At 55.6% G+C, this 18,601-nt stretch overlaps 2 protein-coding genes across 3 annotated transcripts; both read left to right on the forward strand.

Moving 5' to 3' along the window:
* Positions 1-6,413: 6,413 nt before the first annotated feature.
* IGBP1 (immunoglobulin binding protein 1) lies at positions 6,414-12,209 on the forward strand. Of its 2 annotated transcripts, none has more exons than XM_065077348.1 (6): positions 6,414-6,635; positions 7,157-7,462; positions 9,098-9,293; positions 10,203-10,288; positions 11,324-11,436; positions 11,689-12,209. In XM_065077348.1, exons 1-6 carry the CDS (start codon positions 6,448-6,450, stop codon positions 11,835-11,837), a joined length of 1,038 nt encoding a protein of 345 aa, XP_064933420.1. In that variant the 5' UTR covers positions 6,414-6,447; the 3' UTR covers positions 11,838-12,209. The 2 variants fall into 2 exon arrangements, with proteins under 2 accessions (XP_064933420.1, XP_064933421.1); XM_065077349.1 differs by having other exon boundaries at positions 11,692-12,209.
* An 875-nt stretch (positions 12,210-13,084) lies between these two features.
* On the forward strand, positions 13,085-18,220 carry LOC102085339 (diacylglycerol O-acyltransferase 2). The gene is made up of 8 exons (XM_065077347.1): positions 13,085-13,556; positions 15,237-15,365; positions 15,433-15,540; positions 15,762-15,832; positions 15,922-16,126; positions 16,897-17,071; positions 17,153-17,355; positions 17,500-18,220. The coding sequence occupies exons 1-8, from the start codon at positions 13,517-13,519 to the stop codon at positions 17,652-17,654; spliced, it is 1,086 nt and encodes a 361-aa protein (XP_064933419.1). The 5' UTR covers positions 13,085-13,516; the 3' UTR covers positions 17,655-18,220.
* Positions 18,221-18,601: the final 381 nt, after the last annotated feature.

Genomic DNA, 18,601 nt, shown 5'->3' on the forward strand with positions numbered 1-18,601 from the left:
TTCCTAGGAAAACCTCCCTCCTCCAGCTCCTCAGTTGGCTGCAGAGGAAGAGAAGCTGTAAGGAGAGGCTGAAGCCCCATGTCCATGCCCTCACACGCAGCGAGGGACCAGTTTGGTTTTAACTCTTCCTGTGGCTCCTTGGCCCAGGTTTGCCTCTAATTACAGCTGCTGTAATTACAATCTTCTGCTCAGCTACCACGCGCGTACAGAGAACCTGCTGGAAGGTTTCCTTTGCCCAGTTCTTCAGGTCTCTGAGCAGCAAGCAAGGAGTTCCTGGGGTTCAGCGGCACTGGTGGCTGGAAATGGAGGCAGTCTGGGGTTATTTGCTGATCCTTGTGAACGTGGGCTGGAGCAAGGGGTGGGGAGCCAGCGATGGGGGCCCTAGTGGCCCCCCATGTCACCTAACATGGACTCTGGCCATGGGTTAAGAGATTCATGCAGCCTTTGGAGAGAAAGGACAAGTCTAAGTGCCCAGGTGCTGAGGAGAACGCACAGCACAAGGAGGACAGGTAAAGGGAATGGAAATCAGGGCGACTTCCCGCAGCTCATCCATGACCCAGAGCCCCTGGCAGCTTTGCGTGCGCCTGGGTTTATTTGTGGTCTGCACTAAATGGGCTTGGCGGCGTTCAGCCCCGAGTCCAGCTGTACCGATTACTCATTTCCATGTTCATTCAATCATTTTTTAAGAGCCTCTGCTGGGTCACGGAATCAATTCATGAGCTTTTTTTGTAAACCGTTCCCTTCACTTAATGTGCTCCAGGTTTCTGTGTTAACAGTGAGTCCGAGGGGGCTTGAGACGAGCCTGGGAGCTGGAAGCTGGACCGCTCAGGGGTGAAGCGTATTCTGCGTAGTTAACCAAGTGAGTTAACTAGCATTATCAGTGGTTAACGTGCCATTGACTTGATCTGGCTGCTGACATCCAGCCTTCCCAGGGTGACAGTAAAGCCACAGCTGCAAAGCTTCCGTCACAGCTGCCCAAGGCCAAAAAGCTATCTCCAGTTTTGCTTTTAAAATGCAATTTGGGGTTAGTCACCGGCATTCCTCAGAAAAGGGAGTCTTTGGCTGCTAGGTTGCAAAATAGATGCAGTTTCTGTGTCCAGAGCCAGGCTGAGGTGATGCGGGTACTTAATTAGGAAGATTGCTTAAATCCCTTCCCCAGAGCCACCTGGCTGTGCATCCCCGGATCAGAGGGAGGTGAAACCGGGAGGGGCTGTGAACTCCGCAGAGTATTGCAAAACGAGCTGGTGAGAAACAAAAAAACACAAGGGAAGGATCTTGTGGAGTGAGAAACTGAGCCAGGAGGGTGGGAAATGTGATTTGCATTTGGTAACTACAAACACACATCGCCTGGGGTAGAGGAGAGGAGCCACAATGGCTCGGAATGCCCCGGGGAGATGTCGTGATCCCCTCCTAGAGAGGTCCCATTTGAATTTCTGCCTGGGAAAAGGCAGGGTCAAGGGCTGAATATGCAGAGTCCTCTCCTCCTCTGCTCCTTCCATCTTGGCTGCACCAGGGAAGAGCTGAGGAAGGACTGGAGGGGTTGGTCAGCACTGAGGAGCTCAGGCTGTGTCCTGCGGGATATTGGAAAACACTGATTAGTGCAAGGGTGCAAAGGGTCAGGCTGGCAGGAAGGACAGCGGTGGGGGGGTGATGGTTAAGTGACAATGCTTGGAGCTGGAGGGGTTGTTGAGCTCGGTTTACCAGGTTTGTGGGATCTGCTGGACTAGAAGAGTCTCTGAAGGAAGCAGAGCCAGAGCAAGGCAGCATCAGACGATGGATCCAGCAGGACTAGACCCTGCATGGTGCCCCAGGGGCTGAGGGATCCATCTGCCTGGATGCGTTTTCTCTCTGTGACCCTGCTTGGGCAGCAAAGCCAGCAGGAGGGTCCCAGGGGGAGCCCGCCCCCCCCAGCCCAGGCAGCACAAACACCCTCTGGGGTAAACGACGACAAACCTTGGACCCTGACATCAGCCTGCGGTGGGTCCCAGCACCTCTGCCAGAGGAATCCGCGCAGGAGGGTTTGTCTCTAACCCTCAGCAGCTCCACTTCCAACACAACCACCTCCAGCTCTGGCAGGTGGCCCCTCAGGACCTGAATCAACCTGGGCAAGGACAGGAGCAGCGTCCCAGAAACACAGCGCGTCTCTAACACCTGTGGCTTCGCAGCCCTTCGGGCACCCCTTTGACTTTCCTGTCATTAGCCATTTTCCCCTGATGTCTTGTGGCTTTTAATTTATCTGTTTCTCTGGAAATGAGACTCTCCCAGAGCTGAGTTCTCCACAGCCATGGCAGAATTCATTCACTTTCTGGTGCTGTGAGCTGACATGGGAGAAGTGGCTCTGAAAATGGCTTGTGCATAGGAAACCATCCTTATGCATGAAATGTGGGGAGAAGCAGGCAAAGGGTTTGCTCTTAAAAGCCTCCTCATTACTGCTTGAATTTTAGTTTGGGTTTTAAAGGAGTAAGGTTGGCATAAATGTGATCGTGCCCTGCTGGTCAGACTTGTGTGGACTGTGAATTCTGGAGAAAGGAGAGTGATTTCCATGGATTCTTTTGTCTGCTGCTAAAGCACTGTGGGTTGTTTTTTCTTTTCTTCTATTTCTCCATTCATTGAGACTGTTTGCTAGTGGTTTTTCTTCTTTTTTTCTTTTATGTCTTTATTCATTGAGAGACACTGCATAACTTATTCCAGGAGGATAATCTGAGCAAGGGCAACAAGCTGTCAGTAAGCAAATGAGTGTTTTGGAGGAAGAATGTTCAGGAAGATATTTCTGAGTGTTTCTTCTGGATATTTCTTCCCTACAGCCCTGGATTGCAGCCATAGGGCAGAACCTCCACCTGCTTTTTGCTTGTGCTTTTCACAAACAAAACTGAGCCAGAACAAGGAGAAAGGAGGGGATGGGGCTGCTGTGCTGGGGCTCAGCTGTTGATCAGCATCCGCGCTGCTGTGAGTATTTGGGGATTGTCACTTTGACCTTTGGGATGGTTGGTGCCCACACAATCACACTGCAAGACACAAACATGAGTAAGTGCTTGTATTTAAGGGAAAACCCTGGCATCTCTGTTCTCCTTTATTTCTGGGGTGTTCAGCAATATCATGGTGGCCTAAGGATGACAAATGATAATAGGGATTGTCCTTCTGGGGATCTTCAGCCAAGGGACAAATCAACATAGGTGAGTAACAGCCGGAAGACCAGAGGGGGAGCTGAGGGAACCTTGGGCATGGCTTGAAGGCCAGTTGTGTAGGAGGTTCCGAGGGGACATAGACCCCTCTTCCCTCCTCCAAGCCTGGCCAGGCTGGCACTCCTTCCAGCTCTGAACCCTGAATTTCAGCGAGTTGCTCCGTCAGAGTAGAAAAGCCCCAGATCCTGCAGGTTTGTGGTATCCCCATCACATCTGTGGGGACCGGGAGGAGTGAGGTGGCATTTTTGAGCACCCCTGTCCCCTTCACCAGCCCGTATTTCTCCCCCTCATCCATATTCAGTGCAAGCAGCGTCCCGGAGGCTGCTCACAGTGGACTTTTCCAATCACCTTTCTGCTCGTGCAGAGAAGCTGCCATGGCCACCTCATTGGATCACTAAATAGTAACATCTTCTCTTTGAGCACCCCTGGGGATGCTGCCTCCAGGGCCCCTCAGAAAGTGAGTTAAAGCGTGGAAGGAGCTGCAGAACAGTCTGCAGTCTGCTCTCCAGGGCAGAAGCTGCTGTGAGCCACCCTGGCGCTGCCATCCACGTGGGCTTTTCCAGGAGCATCCTCCCACCAGCCCAGAACTGGGGCCGTGCAGATTTTTGAGGACTTTCTCAGCCTGTGTACGTGTCCATGTGCTTTGTGGTGGAGGAAGGAATTTCCAGGCATGCTGCAGTCTGGCCACTCATGTGCTCCAGAATGACATAGAACCACAGAACAGTTTGGGTTGAAGGGACCTTCCCAGCTCCCCAGTGCCCCCCCTGCCATGGAAGGGACATCTTCACCAGCTCAGGTTGCTCAGAGCCCCGTCCAGCCTGGCCTGGGATGTCTCCAGGGATGGTTCATCTACCACCTCTCTGGGCAGCCTAACCCATGCAGAAGCTCTAACACCTTCCAGGAAGATTGGAAGTCTGTTTAACATGCTGGAGCTCCTGGGAAGCACCAGACAGGCCTCTGGAAGTGCATGGCAAGATGTTCTACACACATGTGTTAAATGCAACACACCGCGGCGGTCCTGGTTTTACTACGTGTATAATGGAAAGCATATGGGCACGTTTCATGTCTGGAAGTGGAAAGGTAAGAAGCCTCCAGAATCACAGAATCAACTGGGTTGGAAAAGACCTCAGAGATCATCGAGTCCAACCCTTGGTCCAACTCTAGTCCCGTTTACTAGATCATGGCACTAAGTGCCATGTCCCATCTCAGTTTAAAAACCTCCAGGACGGTGAGTCCAGCACCTCCCTGGGCAGCCATTCCAATGCCTGACCACTCTCTCTGTAAAGAATTTCTTTCTAATATCCAGCCTAAATTTCCCCTGGCAGAGTTTAAGCCCATGCCCCCTTGTCCTATTGCTGACTGCCTGGGAGAAGTTGAGGATGGTCTCCAGGCATTGACTTTGTGCTGAAAACCCACCACATTGAGACACCTGAGGAGCAGGAGAGACCCATCCCTGTCTTGCCAAAGCTCCGGGAACTCCCCATTTTCCCACGTGGCGCGACTGATCACAACTACTATTCCTGCAGTCCCCAGCTGGAAGCTCATTCTAGTGTGAATAGGGGCTCGCTGGTAATTACGCCTTCCAAAGAATCAGTTATTTTTCCCTCCTAGTGAGAACATTAGCTCTGTAATTAGAAGAGGCAGCTCAAAAACCCCACATCCTGCCAGGAGGACCTCAGGAAGGAGAAGAGCAACATGTCCTTGCCTTTTGTCATGCTGCAGCTGACGAGCAGCCCGTGGGTGACACTGGTCACGACTTCACGCCCACACTCTGTAAATGAAACCGTTCCTTGAACAGTTGGGACCACAGATAAAAACAGGGAGCTGATTAATTTCTAGCCAGGAGATTCAGGAGCTTCCAACCAGCCAACAGGTTGACCCGCTTGGCTCTTGGAGGTAAAGCCTTCTCCACCTCAAAGGAAACCAGGCTTCATACGATTTCCTAGTCTCTTGGATAGGAAAAATTTGCTGCTCCAGGCTGCCCCTGATGATCTGGGTCGAAACTGCCCCCATTCCCCAGTTCAAAGGGGAGATCTCCTGCTCCACCATCAGCCTTTTCACAATTACTTGTAGATCAAGCCCAAGAACCCGCCCGGCTCGCTCTGGGAGGTGAAGGTGTCCAAGGAGAATGCCCCAAGGAGGTGGTTGTTAAAGATTAAACGGAGATATCTTCCGGAAAGGTGAGGAAAGGTGAGCTGCGAACTGCTCAGCGACTCTGGCGAACACAACGGGTCGTGCGCCAGAGCTGGCTCCAGCAGCTCCTTTGGCTCTGCCCCTGCAAAACGCTGCAGAAACGTCCAGTCTCGGTGGCTACGGGGTGACGGTGCGATGGGGTGAGATGCTGTGGAACTGCTCTGATGGAGGTGGACAGGCTGTGCACGTTCTGCCAGCGAAGAACAAGCGGCTGGAGGTTCCTGGCTCCGTTCCACTTCCAGTCGTTTTACTAACTGATTTTCCCACCTCCCGCGCCCACAGGACGCCCCTCGATGCACCTCACCCCCTGTCACCTGCCTCTGCAGCCTCAGCGAAGCGGTGACAGGGAGGTGACACCACCGGGGGTCCTCAGGGCACAGGGAACTAAACCCACCGCTCTGGTTTTGATGAGTTTTAATGGAGCTCTCACCTGGGTATGAAGAGAACAAGCAGTAAACTGTAAACTGACTCATTCCTGGAGGGCGGGTGCTTCTGGGCGGCCCTGAATTATTATCACCACACCGTATCAGTTTCTCACATCTGGGTAGATTATCGGGGTTTCTAAAAGTCCAGCTTTAACCCTTGCTCATTTTACGCCTGTTTAAATTGCAGAGGTATTGGAAGAAGGGACTGAGGAGCTAAATGAAAGAAAAAATTAGAAAGGCTGCTTATCTTGCTTTTATTATGGAAAGAACACAGAGAGAAGAAACGGCCTCAAGTTGTGTCAGGGAAGGTTTAGGTCGGATATTGGGAATAATTTCCTCGCAGAAAGGGCTGTGGGGCACTGGAACAGGCTGCCCAGGGCAGTGGTGGCGCCACCATCCCTGGAGGGTTGGACAGGGGTACAGATGAGGTTCTCAGGACACGGGGCAGTGACAGTGTTGAGTTAACGATCGGACTTTATGATCTTAAAGGTCTTTTCCAATCAAACCGATCGCTGCCCCGCCCGCCCCTACCAAGATGGCGGCCGCGCCGCTCGGCGGCCCCTCCGCCCTCACCAAGATGGCGGGCGGGGCGGGGTCCCTCGCTGCCGCCCCGGAAGCGGTTCTCGGGCGGCGCCTTCCGGCCCAGCATGGCGGAGGGACCCGGGGAGGGCCCGCGGCTGGCGGAGCTGCTTGAGACCGGCCGGCGGCTCTGGGAGGAGCTGGACAGCGGCACCGAGCCGTCCTCGGGGGCCCCGGCCGTGCAGGACAAGGTGCGGCAGGGGCTGGAGGCGCTGCGGCAGGCCGAGGCCATGGTGGCGCAGCTGGACCTGTTCAGGTGAGCGGAGGAACGCGCCGGGCCGGGCCTGAGCCGGCTGGAGTGGGACCGGGGGGACCCGTCTCTCCACAGGAGAGACCTGGAGGGGATGGAGCGAAAGGAACGGAGCTGGTGAGAGGCTGGAGCACAAGTGTGATGGAGCGGCCGAGGGACCTGGGGGGTTCAGCTGGAGAACAGGAGCTGAGGGGAGACCTTCTGATCTCTGAACTGCCTGAAAGGAGCTTGGAGCCAGGGGGGTCGGGCTCTGCTCCCCAGGAACAAGCGCCAGGAGCAGAGGAAACGGCCTCAAGTTGCGCCAGGGGAGGTTGAGGTTGGATGTGGGAACAATTTCTTCCCCAAAGGGCTGTGGGGCATTGGAACAGGCTGCCCAGGGCAGTGCTGGAGTCACCAGCCCTGGAGGGCTGGACAGACGGACATGAGGTTCTCAGGACATGGGGCAGTGCCAGCGTTGAACTTGATGGTGTTGAGGGCCTCTTCCAACCAAAACGGTCTATGATTGTATCTCATCTCTCCCCTTGCAGCGAGAATGAGGAGCTGGAGGAGATCGCTTCGGCTGACCTGAAGTTCTTGCCGCTGCCCGCCTTGCTGGGGGCTCTGACGCTGAAGCAGGTCGACTTGAACAAGAGGCTGGAGCACCTGGAGAGCGCTCGCACCCACTTCTGGCGTTTCCTCAAGCTCTGCAGCAGCTATGGGCTGGGCAGCTTCCAGCTGCCCCCCGCCAGCCCCCCGGGAGAGCAGGACACGGGGAGCCCGGCCCCGGGCGGCCCTGCTGCCGCCCAGCACAGCCTGGTGGCCATGGCGTCCAGCAGACAAGCCAAGATCGAGAGGTAGGGTTTCGCTTGGCGGTGCTTAAAGGCTTTTTGTAATTGGTGTAAAAGAAGCTGAGAGCCTCAGGCAGCGCGAGATTGTGCAGAGGAGGGCTGTCAGGAAAGAGCTGCTTCCCCTGGCGGTGGAATATTCTGATTGTTAAACATCCATTTTAAGATCCGCATTGCGTGTTGCTTAACGGTGTTGGATGGCGCACAGGCTGCGTTTGTGTCTTTGGCATCTGGTCTTTGAAGAACTGCACAAGAGCTCTTACAATTAGTTCTTTAATCTGCCAGCAGTGTAAAGCCACAGCCCCCCCGCCTGCCACTGTGAGTATGGGATAATTAAACAAGAGATGGTGCCTGTTTGTTGTGTTGTAGCTGGAGATTTTGCCATCAAGTTGTTGCCTATTGCGGTAGCACAGAAAGGCCGCAGCTGGGCTGGAGAGCTGTTTAAATTGCACAGATACAAAAATATTACTTGTATTCTAGAGGGTAACCTGAGTTAGATGGGTTTGGGATACAGGGATGCACAGGGGTCATTGGGACCAGCGCAGCAAAGCTGGTTAAGATGCGGGTTTTGGGTTCTTGTGGAGCGGGTGTGGGTGGGTTTGGTTTTTAGAATGGCTCTTGTGCTCCCCTGGTCCTCTCGGCTCCCATGGGTTTCTAATCCTGGGCTCCCACTGCTGCTCTTCACTGAAGCGGGGGCACAAGGATTTCAGCTGCGGGTGTGATATCTGTTCTGCCCTGCGTCTCTTAACTAATTCCTAAAAAGGTCAAAAAAAAAATCGGGAAAGCCCAAATCGTATTAAAAAACCAACCTGCACACACACAACCACCCGAGACACAAACTGGAAAAATGCCTTAATGTGGCTTTTAAGCAGCTTCTTGGTATGTTGGTGTCATATAGGAACAACTCGAAATAGCTGTTATATTGGTGTTCCCACTGAAGGAGCTGGTGAGTTTAAGTCCTGTGTTCTCCAGATTAATGCTGCCAGGCTTGCCTCATTTCACATGGGAGGCTTAATTGTCAAGGATTGCTCAGCTTTTAGCAGAAGAAAAGAATAATTGAGAGGCACTTCTAAATTTGAACTGTCATCTTTAAGCTGCTTTTAGCAGACAGGAGCCACTTAAATTACAACAGTAAACATCAGAACCTCCCTTTTTGTATTCAGTTTTCTTTTTAAACACATGGAAGTGTGTTAAACCTCTTACAAAGTGTAGTAAAGATACTGGTTAATGTTTACCTTTGAGTTGACAGATGATGGGGAAGATGGGAATAAAATATTTTGTATATGTATAACACTGCATTTTGAAAGCCTTTTTCTGAGCAGATTGGAACTCTTCTGATTGACATAGTTTTTATTGGTCAAATCCTTGTAAGTCTCTGCTTTACTTCTCAGGGCTTTTACTCGGTGGATCCTCCTCGCACAAGGAGATTAGTCCTGGACGCTTGGTGAATGTCTGGATTTTCATCCCCTAATGAGCACCGCTCAGCAATCGCTCTCTGCAAAGCAATTAAAAGGAGATTGGGGCAGGAGGTGGCTCTTTAGCTACATTGGTTGAATTTCAATAAATAGGAAATGGTTTCTTTTAGAGAACGCTGTGTTAGAAAAAGTTTACTTAAATGATCTTGTTTTGTTCTCTTTGAGACAGGTACAAGCAGAAGAAGGAGCTGGAGAACAGGTTGGCCTCCCTGAGAAGCTTTGTGGAGGGCGGGCAAGCAGACGAGGATCAGATACGGGAATTTTACACCCTACAAATCCGGAAATGGATCAACACCAGCCTTGAGGAAATTGAAAGTATTGACCAAGAAATGGTCATCCTGAGGAGCAGAGGGAGCACAAAGCAGGTGCGAGACATCTCCTGCAACAGCGGTCCTGCGGGCGCTTGGAGCCCAGAGCAATCCACTACCGGGGTCTCATTAGTATTGTCTGGGAGTTGAAACTGGGCTCAACCACAGCCCAAGCAGGTGGGGTTTGGTTTAATTTGGAACAGGCACTGGTCTGGTTTTCGGGTGAGTCACTGCCTGGAGCTGCCTTATGTTCTGGACGGTCATGGCTGAGTCTGATTTTGGAACCGCTCTGCGTGTGGGGGCTTTTCTCCACCGTGCTGGGTCCTGCCAGACCCCCAACTCTAAAGAACTAAGGACATTTGTAAATTAAAAGGTGACCCTTGTCACTTTTTAAAACCTATTCTCTGGTCTACAAAGAGTCCAGATGTTACAGAAATAAACGCCCGTTCTGAACATGGAAAGCTTCTCATTGACGGGCAGTTCCTGTGGAGAATGGTGTTTCTGGGCTGTGCGTTACTCACCTGAAGTGTCTAGAGATAAAGTCATAACGTGCTGACACAGGCCGTAGCGCGGCGTTGTTGGCACGGCTGGTTTGTGCCCTTCGTTGGCGCTGCAGAGCTCTGCCGTGCCCTGGGTGATATTTGTGTTCGGGAATGATGGGCTGTACGTGCTGCAGAATGTTCTGCACACTGGGGATATAAACTGTATTTCCTGCTTCGATGGGAGCTGATCTGGTTTCTGCGTTGGCCGGAACAGGTGTAACAAAGGCACAAAGAGAGGTGATTGGTAGGAGCTCGCAGGTGGAGTTTAAACTAGAGTAAGAGCAGAGTTTTCGCTCTTGGGACGTCGCTCTGGCAGCAGAGGCGTTTCCCTTCTACAAAACCTTCAATAACTTGCTGGGGGTGGGGAGCAGAGAAGGGGCGTCTCACCTCCACCGCTGTCTGGTGACTATTTTTGCATCTTCAGCCATCAGCACCACCACACGGGACGTCTCGGCCGCCCAGGACTCCGCTGAAACCGTTCATTCTTACCCGGGATGCTGCTCAGGCCAAGTATGTTGGTTTTCTGATTATTTAGACACAGCACGAGGCAGCACTTTGTTCTCATCTCCTAAAATACTCTTTCAAATGTAGAAAACCAGTTGTTACCTTCGGACAGGTGGCACATTGAGGTGGCACATGTTGTGCACCTGGCCGGGGGGTTTGGGGAAAGTCTGATGCATTTCTTCTGCTTTCTGTCGTTTTGTTTGTTCCCAGCCCGCTGCAGTGTCTTGCTTGACACTGTTTCCTCCTTTTTGGGGTGGGGGCAGAAGAGGAGATGGGATTAAGCAAATCTTGCTGTGTTGGTTTTTAGGCCACGTGCTTGCTGTTTGGTGCACTGTGGAGAAACGAGGCTTATCTGCCCCTCTAACCTCCGCCTGATGAAACAGGAGTGTTCTTTGCTGTTAAAATAAGAACCTGGCAGTGACAAGCACACGTGGTCTCTTCATCTGGAACTCTGGAAGATTTCAGTGAATTCAAATAAATGATCTTAGGGCCCAGGAAGATGTGATACCTGCCAGGGAGTCATCAGCCGCAATCCTACGGGTTTTAACTGTCAGGCTTTCGCTAGGGAATCGAGATTATAACCCCTTGTGGCACCATGAGATTCTTGCAAGGAAGATGGCAGGAAGGCCCACAAAACGGGATAGAAACCAGATCTCATGTCATGCTTGTGCCATTATTTGCCCTGAGCCCTGTGTATATTTATTCAGCAAGCCGTGTCTGATTCCCAGGGCCCTCCTTGGTGAGCTGTGCCAGCACAGAGCGTTCTTCTGCGGGCTGGAGGAGCGATTCAAGGTCTTTGGACTAGAACAGCCCCCACCTCCCTCCGTAACCAGCAGGATGAACTCTTTAAATGCCATTACAGGCAGGTCACACATCTCTTGCTGATGGCCCAGGCTGTAGAAATGTGTTTGTTCTCAAGCTCTCCTTGATAACATGCCTTATATCGTACCAGCTGGAGCATGGAGCAGTTCTGTGTGTTGTCTGTGTTTCTGCTCAGTTGTAGCGATGCAAAGCGCCGCCTTTGTCTGTCTGTCCCTGCAGGGTGTTTGGTGCCGGCTACCCCGGCCTGCCCACCATGACTGTGGACGACTGGTACGAGCAGCGCAGGCGCCAGGGTGTCGTGTCGGCCCAGAGCGCGCCCCACGGAGCCCCAGGTACCGACCGCGGAGCAGAGCTCGGGACCGAGAATTCGGGAAGTCTCTTGAGCACGAGGGTGAACTGGGATGTGTTTGGGGTGCAACACACCCGCTGGCTGAGGAGGAGTAAGAGCTGACTTAAACTGTGAGAATAACTGGATTGCTAGGCTGCTCTTTGGTAATCCCAGCTTTTTGTCTAGGCTGGCTTCTGTTTGAGCCCGTGACTAGTGATCCTCCTTGGCCTTACTGCCCCTCGCTCCTTTTCTCCAGCAGGTATCACTGATGAAGAGCTGCAGAAGCAGCAGCAGGAGAAAAAAGAGGAGGAGGATGATGAGGAAGCTCTTCAGAAAGCCCGGAACTGGGATGACTGGAAGGATACGCACCCCAGAGGCTACGGCAACCGGCAGAACATGGGCTGACGTTCTCGCTGCAGAGGGAGCGGGGCCTGGAAATCCTGTCAGAATCGCCCGTGTCCTGGAGATAGAGGAGTAAATCCACTGTACATACGCGGAGGTGTCCGGGGCTTTTCTGGGAGGTGCTGGAGCCAGAGGAGTAAACAGGCCAGTTTGCTTTGGTTCGCATTAAATGTCAGCCTGGGCGCGCTGGTCACGTACAGCGATAGCGCGGTGCTTTCCGAGGGGTCAGGCTGCCTCTGCTCTGCAGTCGGAGGGAGTCCTTGAAAGAAAAGTACACGGATTTGGAAACCGCTCTTTGTATTGTGGGTGGATGTATTTATTTTATTTTTTCCTCTATATTTTAAGCAGAATAAAATCTGTTGTGCCACCTTGTTATTGCTGTAAAAATCCCTTGCTCTTTGTCCTGGGCTCTTCAGCAACCAGGGGAGCTGAAAATAGGAAATAAATAGCCATTTGTTTTTTTGGCCGAGGCTCCTGAACGCCCTGAGCGGGGACACCGAAGCGTTTGGGTTGTTTGTGTTAAGGAGATCAGGTATTTCGAGGGCGACATCGTGAAGTGCTGATACTACACATAGTACAAATGCCTTGATAGAAATATTTGGGCTTTTGCTCAGCGTCAGGTGGGCTCTGCGTGGCTATAAAAAGCAAATGAGGCATTGCTGCTCCTTGCAGCGCGTTACCTGGAGCAGCCACGCGCGTTTCACCATCTGTGATTGGGCGCAGTCGGGTTTGTCAGCAGAATGCTCCTGTACCTCTGGGGACAGTGGGATTCTGAAAGAATTTGGGGTTTTTGCTTCCTTTTAGTGTGATTCAGGCTCATCTGAGGGGCCAGTCAGTCTGCGGGAGATGTTGGACATTTAAACACGGCAATCTCGGCTCCTCTGAACTCGTGCAGCCCTGGGGAGCCGTACCCTGCGGTGAGCGCTGCCACGCTTGCTGGAGCCTGAGTCTCTACAAAAGCAGATTATGGGCTTCTGTGGGTTCCAGAGCTCTCCTGCAAAACACATTTTTTTATGTTAATGGCACATGGAGTCCTACATGTCTATTTATCCCTTTCCTATGTATGACGTTAGCCGGCTCTTCTAGCAAGTGCTTCTGGAGAGGTTCATCCTGAGAAGTAGCTGTGGATTTCTACCGTTTCTTTAGCTGTTGGCCTGAAGCCCCATCTCAGGGCTGTTTCTGCTACTTTTGCACTGCTCTTGTTTCCTTTCCTCATTCCCCCCCCAGTCCTCTCCAGGCAGCAGGGGGTGAGCTGGCAGGGCTGGCTGACCCTGGCGTCCCTCCGAGGGGACGGTGCCGGACTGGGACCTGTTCCTGCGCCGCGGGAGCTTCGGGATGACGTTTTCGGGCGGCTCTGGCGGGGAGTCACACTGGCAGAGCATGACAGCGGTTTGTGAAATACCAGACGGTTCCATTCCCGGGGGAAGGCGGCTCCGGCCGAGCCCCCGCGGCGCGGGCAGCGGGGACGTTCCGCAGAGCCGCAGCCGCCCCTCGCACCAGCAGCTCTTCATCACTCAGCGTCCCTCCTCATCCTCCCCAGCACCACCAGCTCTTCTGGGGCCGGAGCGGCTCCACTCCCGCAGCGGCTGGTTTACCTTGGATCAGCTGGTTAAAGCAGCTCCGGGATTTCCAAACTCGCCTTTTAACCTGCTGAACCGGGGTCTGGCGCAGAACTCACCACCATGAAAACGATTATTGCAGCCTGTTCCCAAAACCTGAGCGGTAAGCTATTTCCCAAGCGTGTTTGAACGGTTTCTGATGCTCTTACGACGTGAGGAGCTGGTCAGACAATTAGTGGTTTTTTGTCATTAGTGCTCAGGGGAAAGGGAGGCGTTGGCAGCGATTTGGGGTTAGCAGCACCAGAGGAAAACATACAGTTGCTCAACAGGAATGAAATTTCTGACAATGCGTTTGATAACGTTACTCCTGCAAAATGCTCCAGACTGCTGCAAATTCCCCCTCGTTTTTCCTCGTTGCCCCAGGCCGCAGAGTCCAAATTTCTGGGTTTGAAGCGGCTCCTGTGGCCACGGACGGGGCTGGCAGCGCAGCCCCTGGGGCTTCTCCGTTTTCTGTCTGTGGTCTGGGCATTGGTGGAGCGCTTGGCGGGGAGATAGAAAAAGGAACTGAAAAAAGCAACTGGTAGGCACAGATGTGCCAGGCGGAGCTCTGCACCTTCACTGGAATAAAGAAAAAGGGGCTTTGGAAAGTTGGTAACACCAGGAAAGAGCTGAACCTTCCCCAGCAAAAACTGGAGTTTGGTTGTTCTTCTCTGCCCTGAGGGTCTCCAGCCTGGGGGCCCATGGGGACGGGTCTGCTCCGGCCTCAACCCAAACACCTCTCTGGCCGACACGCTGATTTTGGGTTGTTCTCCCAAAAAAATGAAGCTCTTGTGGCACAAGAGCTGCCATAGCTGGCTGTGGTGGTCCTGGCTGCACTGGACCTTTGGCCGGGAGCGGTGCAGCGGTGGGACTGGCACCTCGGGACATTTCGGGAGGAGGGATGGGGCCGCACGTGGAGTTTGGATCCTGGCGCCCAGCCTGGCGTGGTTAATGGTTCACCAAGGTCGGCTGGAGGGACAGGGGCGGCTGCTGCGCTGTCCCCCAGGGGCGATGAGGCTTGGCAGGGATGGCTGTGGGGATGGGCAGCCTTGGGCACGACGGCTTGGTCCCTGGCCACCATCCTTGGCACTTGCTGGGGCGTGAATTCTGCCCCCACCTCCCTGCCACGCCGCTGAGAAAGCCCCAATTCTCTGTGAGCCTGACCACGCCACGGCGGGCACGGGGGAGGTGCTGGATGTGCCACCACGCGTGGCTCCACGGGTGCACCCCGGGTCATGGACACGTTGGGCTGGGGGTGCCCAACCTGCCAGCTGCACCCCCAGAGCGGGGGGGGGCCCAGAGCAGCCTGGGGTTGGTCAGGGCCACCTCCTGGCATAGACCAGAGCTTTGTGGGACGAGTGTTCCCCATCCCATACACAGAATCACAGAGTCATTTTGGTTGGAAGAGACCTTAAAGATCATTGAGTCCACCTGTTACCCCACCCGTGGCACTGCCCGTTGTCCTGAGAACCTCATGTCCGTCTGTCCAACCCTCCAGGGCTGGTGACTCCAGCACTGCCCTGGGCAGCCTGTTCCAATGCCCCACGGCCCTTTGGGGAAGAAATTGTTCCCCAGATCCAACCTCAACCTCCCCTGGTGCAACTTGAGGCCGTTTCCTCTTGCCCTGTCACTTGTTACTTGGGAGAAGAGACCAACACCCTCCATACTACCACCCTGCCCCATTCTCTCCCATCCCTCCTCTCCCAACAGCTACATTCTTCCCATCTTACTTCACACCTCAGCCCCGTACCCCAACCCCAGTAGCCACAGGTACCGCTGGATGACCCGCCATGTCCCCCCGCAGGGAGCCGTGCCAGTGTGCAGAGCGCCCTGCGCACCCTGCTCGCCGTGCCCTGGCCCTCGCAGCGGGACGTGCGCTCCTGGCTCCAGCTCCTCTCCGTGCTGCAGTGGGTGCTCAGCTTCCTGCTGTTGGGTGAGTCGGGAGCCTCCGGGGGATCCCAGCACAGGGGTGCACACCCGCTCACCCCCGGCTCCCGCAGGACCCGTCAGCCTCCTGCTCCTCATCTACCTGGTGTTCACCAGCTTCTGGCCCATCTCCGCGCTCTACCTGGCCTGGATCATCCTGGACTGGGACACACCGGAGAGAGGTGTGGACGGGCACCGCTCCCCCTCCCTCCAGCTCTGCAGCCAGATGGGGTGCGAGGTCCCCCCATTTTCTCTGGTGTGGCAAATGGGGAATAGCACGTCCCACCTGCGCCTTCCCTCCTCTCCCCATCATCATCGTCGCGGTGGGAAGAGGGATGCAGCGGGTCTGTGGGGGGTGACACTGGGCTGGGTGTCACCTCCCGCCGTCCTTCCCGGTTCGCAGGTGGCAGGAGGCTGCTGTGCCTGCAGCGCTGGCCTGTCTGGAGGCATTTTCGGGATTATTTCCCTGTGAAGGTACGATGCGCGGAGCCAGGATGGGATGTCTACACAGGTGGTAGTGGTACCAGCATTACGTCCCCATGCTGCCATTTTTGTCCCTGCAGCTGGTGAAGACGCACGACCTGTCCCCCAGCCACAACTACATCATCGGCTCCCACCCCCACGGCATCCTCTGCGTCGGCGCCTTCTGCAACTTCATCACTGGCTCCACGGGGTTCAGGGAGATGTTCCCGGGCATCCAGCCCTTCCTCACCACCCTGGCTGGCAATTTCCGCCTGCCCCTCTTCAGGGAGTACCTGATGAGCGGGGGTGAGCAGCTGCAGGCAGCTGCCTGTGCCCTGCCTGTGCCCTGCCTGCGCCCTGCCTGTGCCCTGCCTGAACTCCAGCTTCACCCCCTTGTGCCCTGCCCGCGCCCTGCCTGTGCCCTGCCTGTGCCCTGCCTGTGCCCTGTCTGCGCCCTGCCTGAACTCCAGCTTCACCCTGCCTGCGCCCTGCCTGTGCCCTGCCTGCACCCTGCCTGCACCCTGCTGGCACCCTGCCTGTGCCCTGCCTGTGCCCTGCCTGCGCCCTGCCTGAACTCCAGCTTCACCCCCTTGTGCCCTGCCCGCACCCTGCCCGCACCCTGCCTGTGCCCTGCCTGTGCCCTGCCTGTGCCCTGTCTGCGCCCTGCCTGAACTCCAGCTTCACCCTGCCTGCGCCCTGCCTGTGCCCTGCCTGCACCCTGCTGGCACCCTGCCTGTGCCCTGCCTGTGCCCTGCCTGCGCCCTGCCTGTGCCCTGTCTGCACCCTGCCTGCGCCCTGTCTGCGCCCTGCCTGTGCCCTGCCTGAACTCCAGCTTCACCCCCTTGTGCGCTGCCTGCGCCCTGGCAGCCCAGGGGGACCCCACCCTTCCCTGGGAGCTCTCCTGCAGCAGGGGGCGCCCTTGCCCTGTCCCCATCTTGTCCCCTGCCCTGTCCCGATCTTGTCCCCTACCCTGTTCCTTGCCGTGTCCCCGCAGACACGGTCCCTTGTGAGGTCTCTCCCAGGGTCCCCGTCCCTGGACACTGTCCCACAGCACCAACGCTCGGTCCCCACCACAGGCCTGTGCCCGGTGACACGTCGCGCCATCGGGTACCTGCTGTCCCAGAACGGCACAGGTAACGCGGTGGCCATTGTCATTGGCGGTGCGGCCGAGTCCCTCTCCTGCCGTCCCGGCGTCACCACGCTCATCCTGAAGAACCGCAAGGGCTTCGTCCGCATGGCCCTGCAGTACGGGTGGGTCTAGGGTGACGTCCCCCACGTGGGGGGTCTGGGAGTCCCAGCGCCCTGTCACTGTCCCCCACCTCCCCTCCACAGGGCCAACCTCGTCCCTTCCTTCTCCTTCGGGGAGAACGACCTGTTCCGCCAGGTGGTCTTTGAGGAGGGTGGCTGGATGAGGAGCATCCAGCTGCACTTCCAGAAGATGTTTGGCTTCGCTCCCTGTGTGTTCTATGGCCGGGGTGTCACCTCCGTCCACTCCCGGGGCTTACTCCCCTACGCCAGACCCATCACCACCGTGGGTGAGTGACATGGGTGACCCCCAGAAGGCAGAGGAGGAGGACACCCATCAATGGGTGATGTTGGAAGACAACATTAAGCCCGTGTCTCCGATGAGCCGGGTGGGTCCCCACACCATCGTCCTGACCTTCCTCCCTTCCCGGCAGTGGGGGAGCCGGTGACAGTCCCCAAGATCGAGGACCCCAGCCAGGAGACGGTGGACATGTACCACGAAATGTACGTCCGCTCCCTGCTCAAGCTCTTCAACGAGAACAAGACCAAGTACGGGATGGCAGAGACGGACGAGCTGCACATCGTCTGAGCGCGGCCGGCGCCGGTGGCCAGGGCCTGGCTCACAGTGGCGCTGGCTCTTGCGGGTGGGGATTTCAGCTGGCCCAGCACAGAGGAAGTGCGGGGGACGGTCCTCGCTCTGGTCCCCTGCTCCTCCAGCCGAAAATCCTGAGTGGGAGGTGGGAGGAGAGGAAGAAGCGAGGGGAGGAGGGGTTGGGAAAGGGTCACCCTCTAAAGGGCTTTGGAGAGGCTGTGGGTGACACAGCTGTCCCCTGAGGATGTGGGGCTGGTGTGGGAGGGCTGGTGCGAGGCTGGGGGCCAGTGATGGGCATGGTCCCCCCCCCCAAGATAACCAGGACACCGTGAGCTGAGGGAGGGGGTGTCATGGGAGGAGGGAACAAGATGGGCTCTTTGGGGTGACATCCCAATGGCAAGTGGGACGAGGCTGGGGAGACATCCCCCTGGGGTGGAGGGGGGACACTCCTGGACTTGGGGACCTCAGCTGTGGACCACATGGCCTTGGGCAAGGAGCAGCTCTGGCCCCAGATGAGCCTTCTCCACCACCTCTGTACCCAATACAGATTTCCAACCACTGCTGCCTGTGTGTGCTGGGGGGAGGATTTCAGCACCACCACTGTACCCCCATGCAGGGGGACGTGTCACCCTCCTGTGTCCCCTCACTCCCATTTCCGGGTCTGGGACCTTTACACCTCTCAGGAGCAATTGAGCAGCATCTGGGTCCAGCTGGGCCCCATCAGATATAACGGGGTGTGAGGGGCAGCAGCTGCTCTTACTGGGTTAACTGGGTTAGAGGAGGCACATCCTCTTCTCTCTCTGCTTTCAGCTCAGTGGTGAGTGAGCAGCTCTGGGGGTCCCACTGTGGGATGGGGATGCGGGGTGAGATGTGACATTCTTGGGGACCCACAGGTGACCTGGGCAGCTGCTGGTGGGGTGTGATTGGTGCCACATGGTTGTGAC

The sequence above is a fragment of the Columba livia genome, chromosome 12, assembly GCF_036013475.1.
Source record: "Columba livia isolate bColLiv1 breed racing homer chromosome 12, bColLiv1.pat.W.v2, whole genome shotgun sequence".
Taxonomy (NCBI): Eukaryota; Metazoa; Chordata; class Aves; order Columbiformes; family Columbidae; genus Columba; species Columba livia.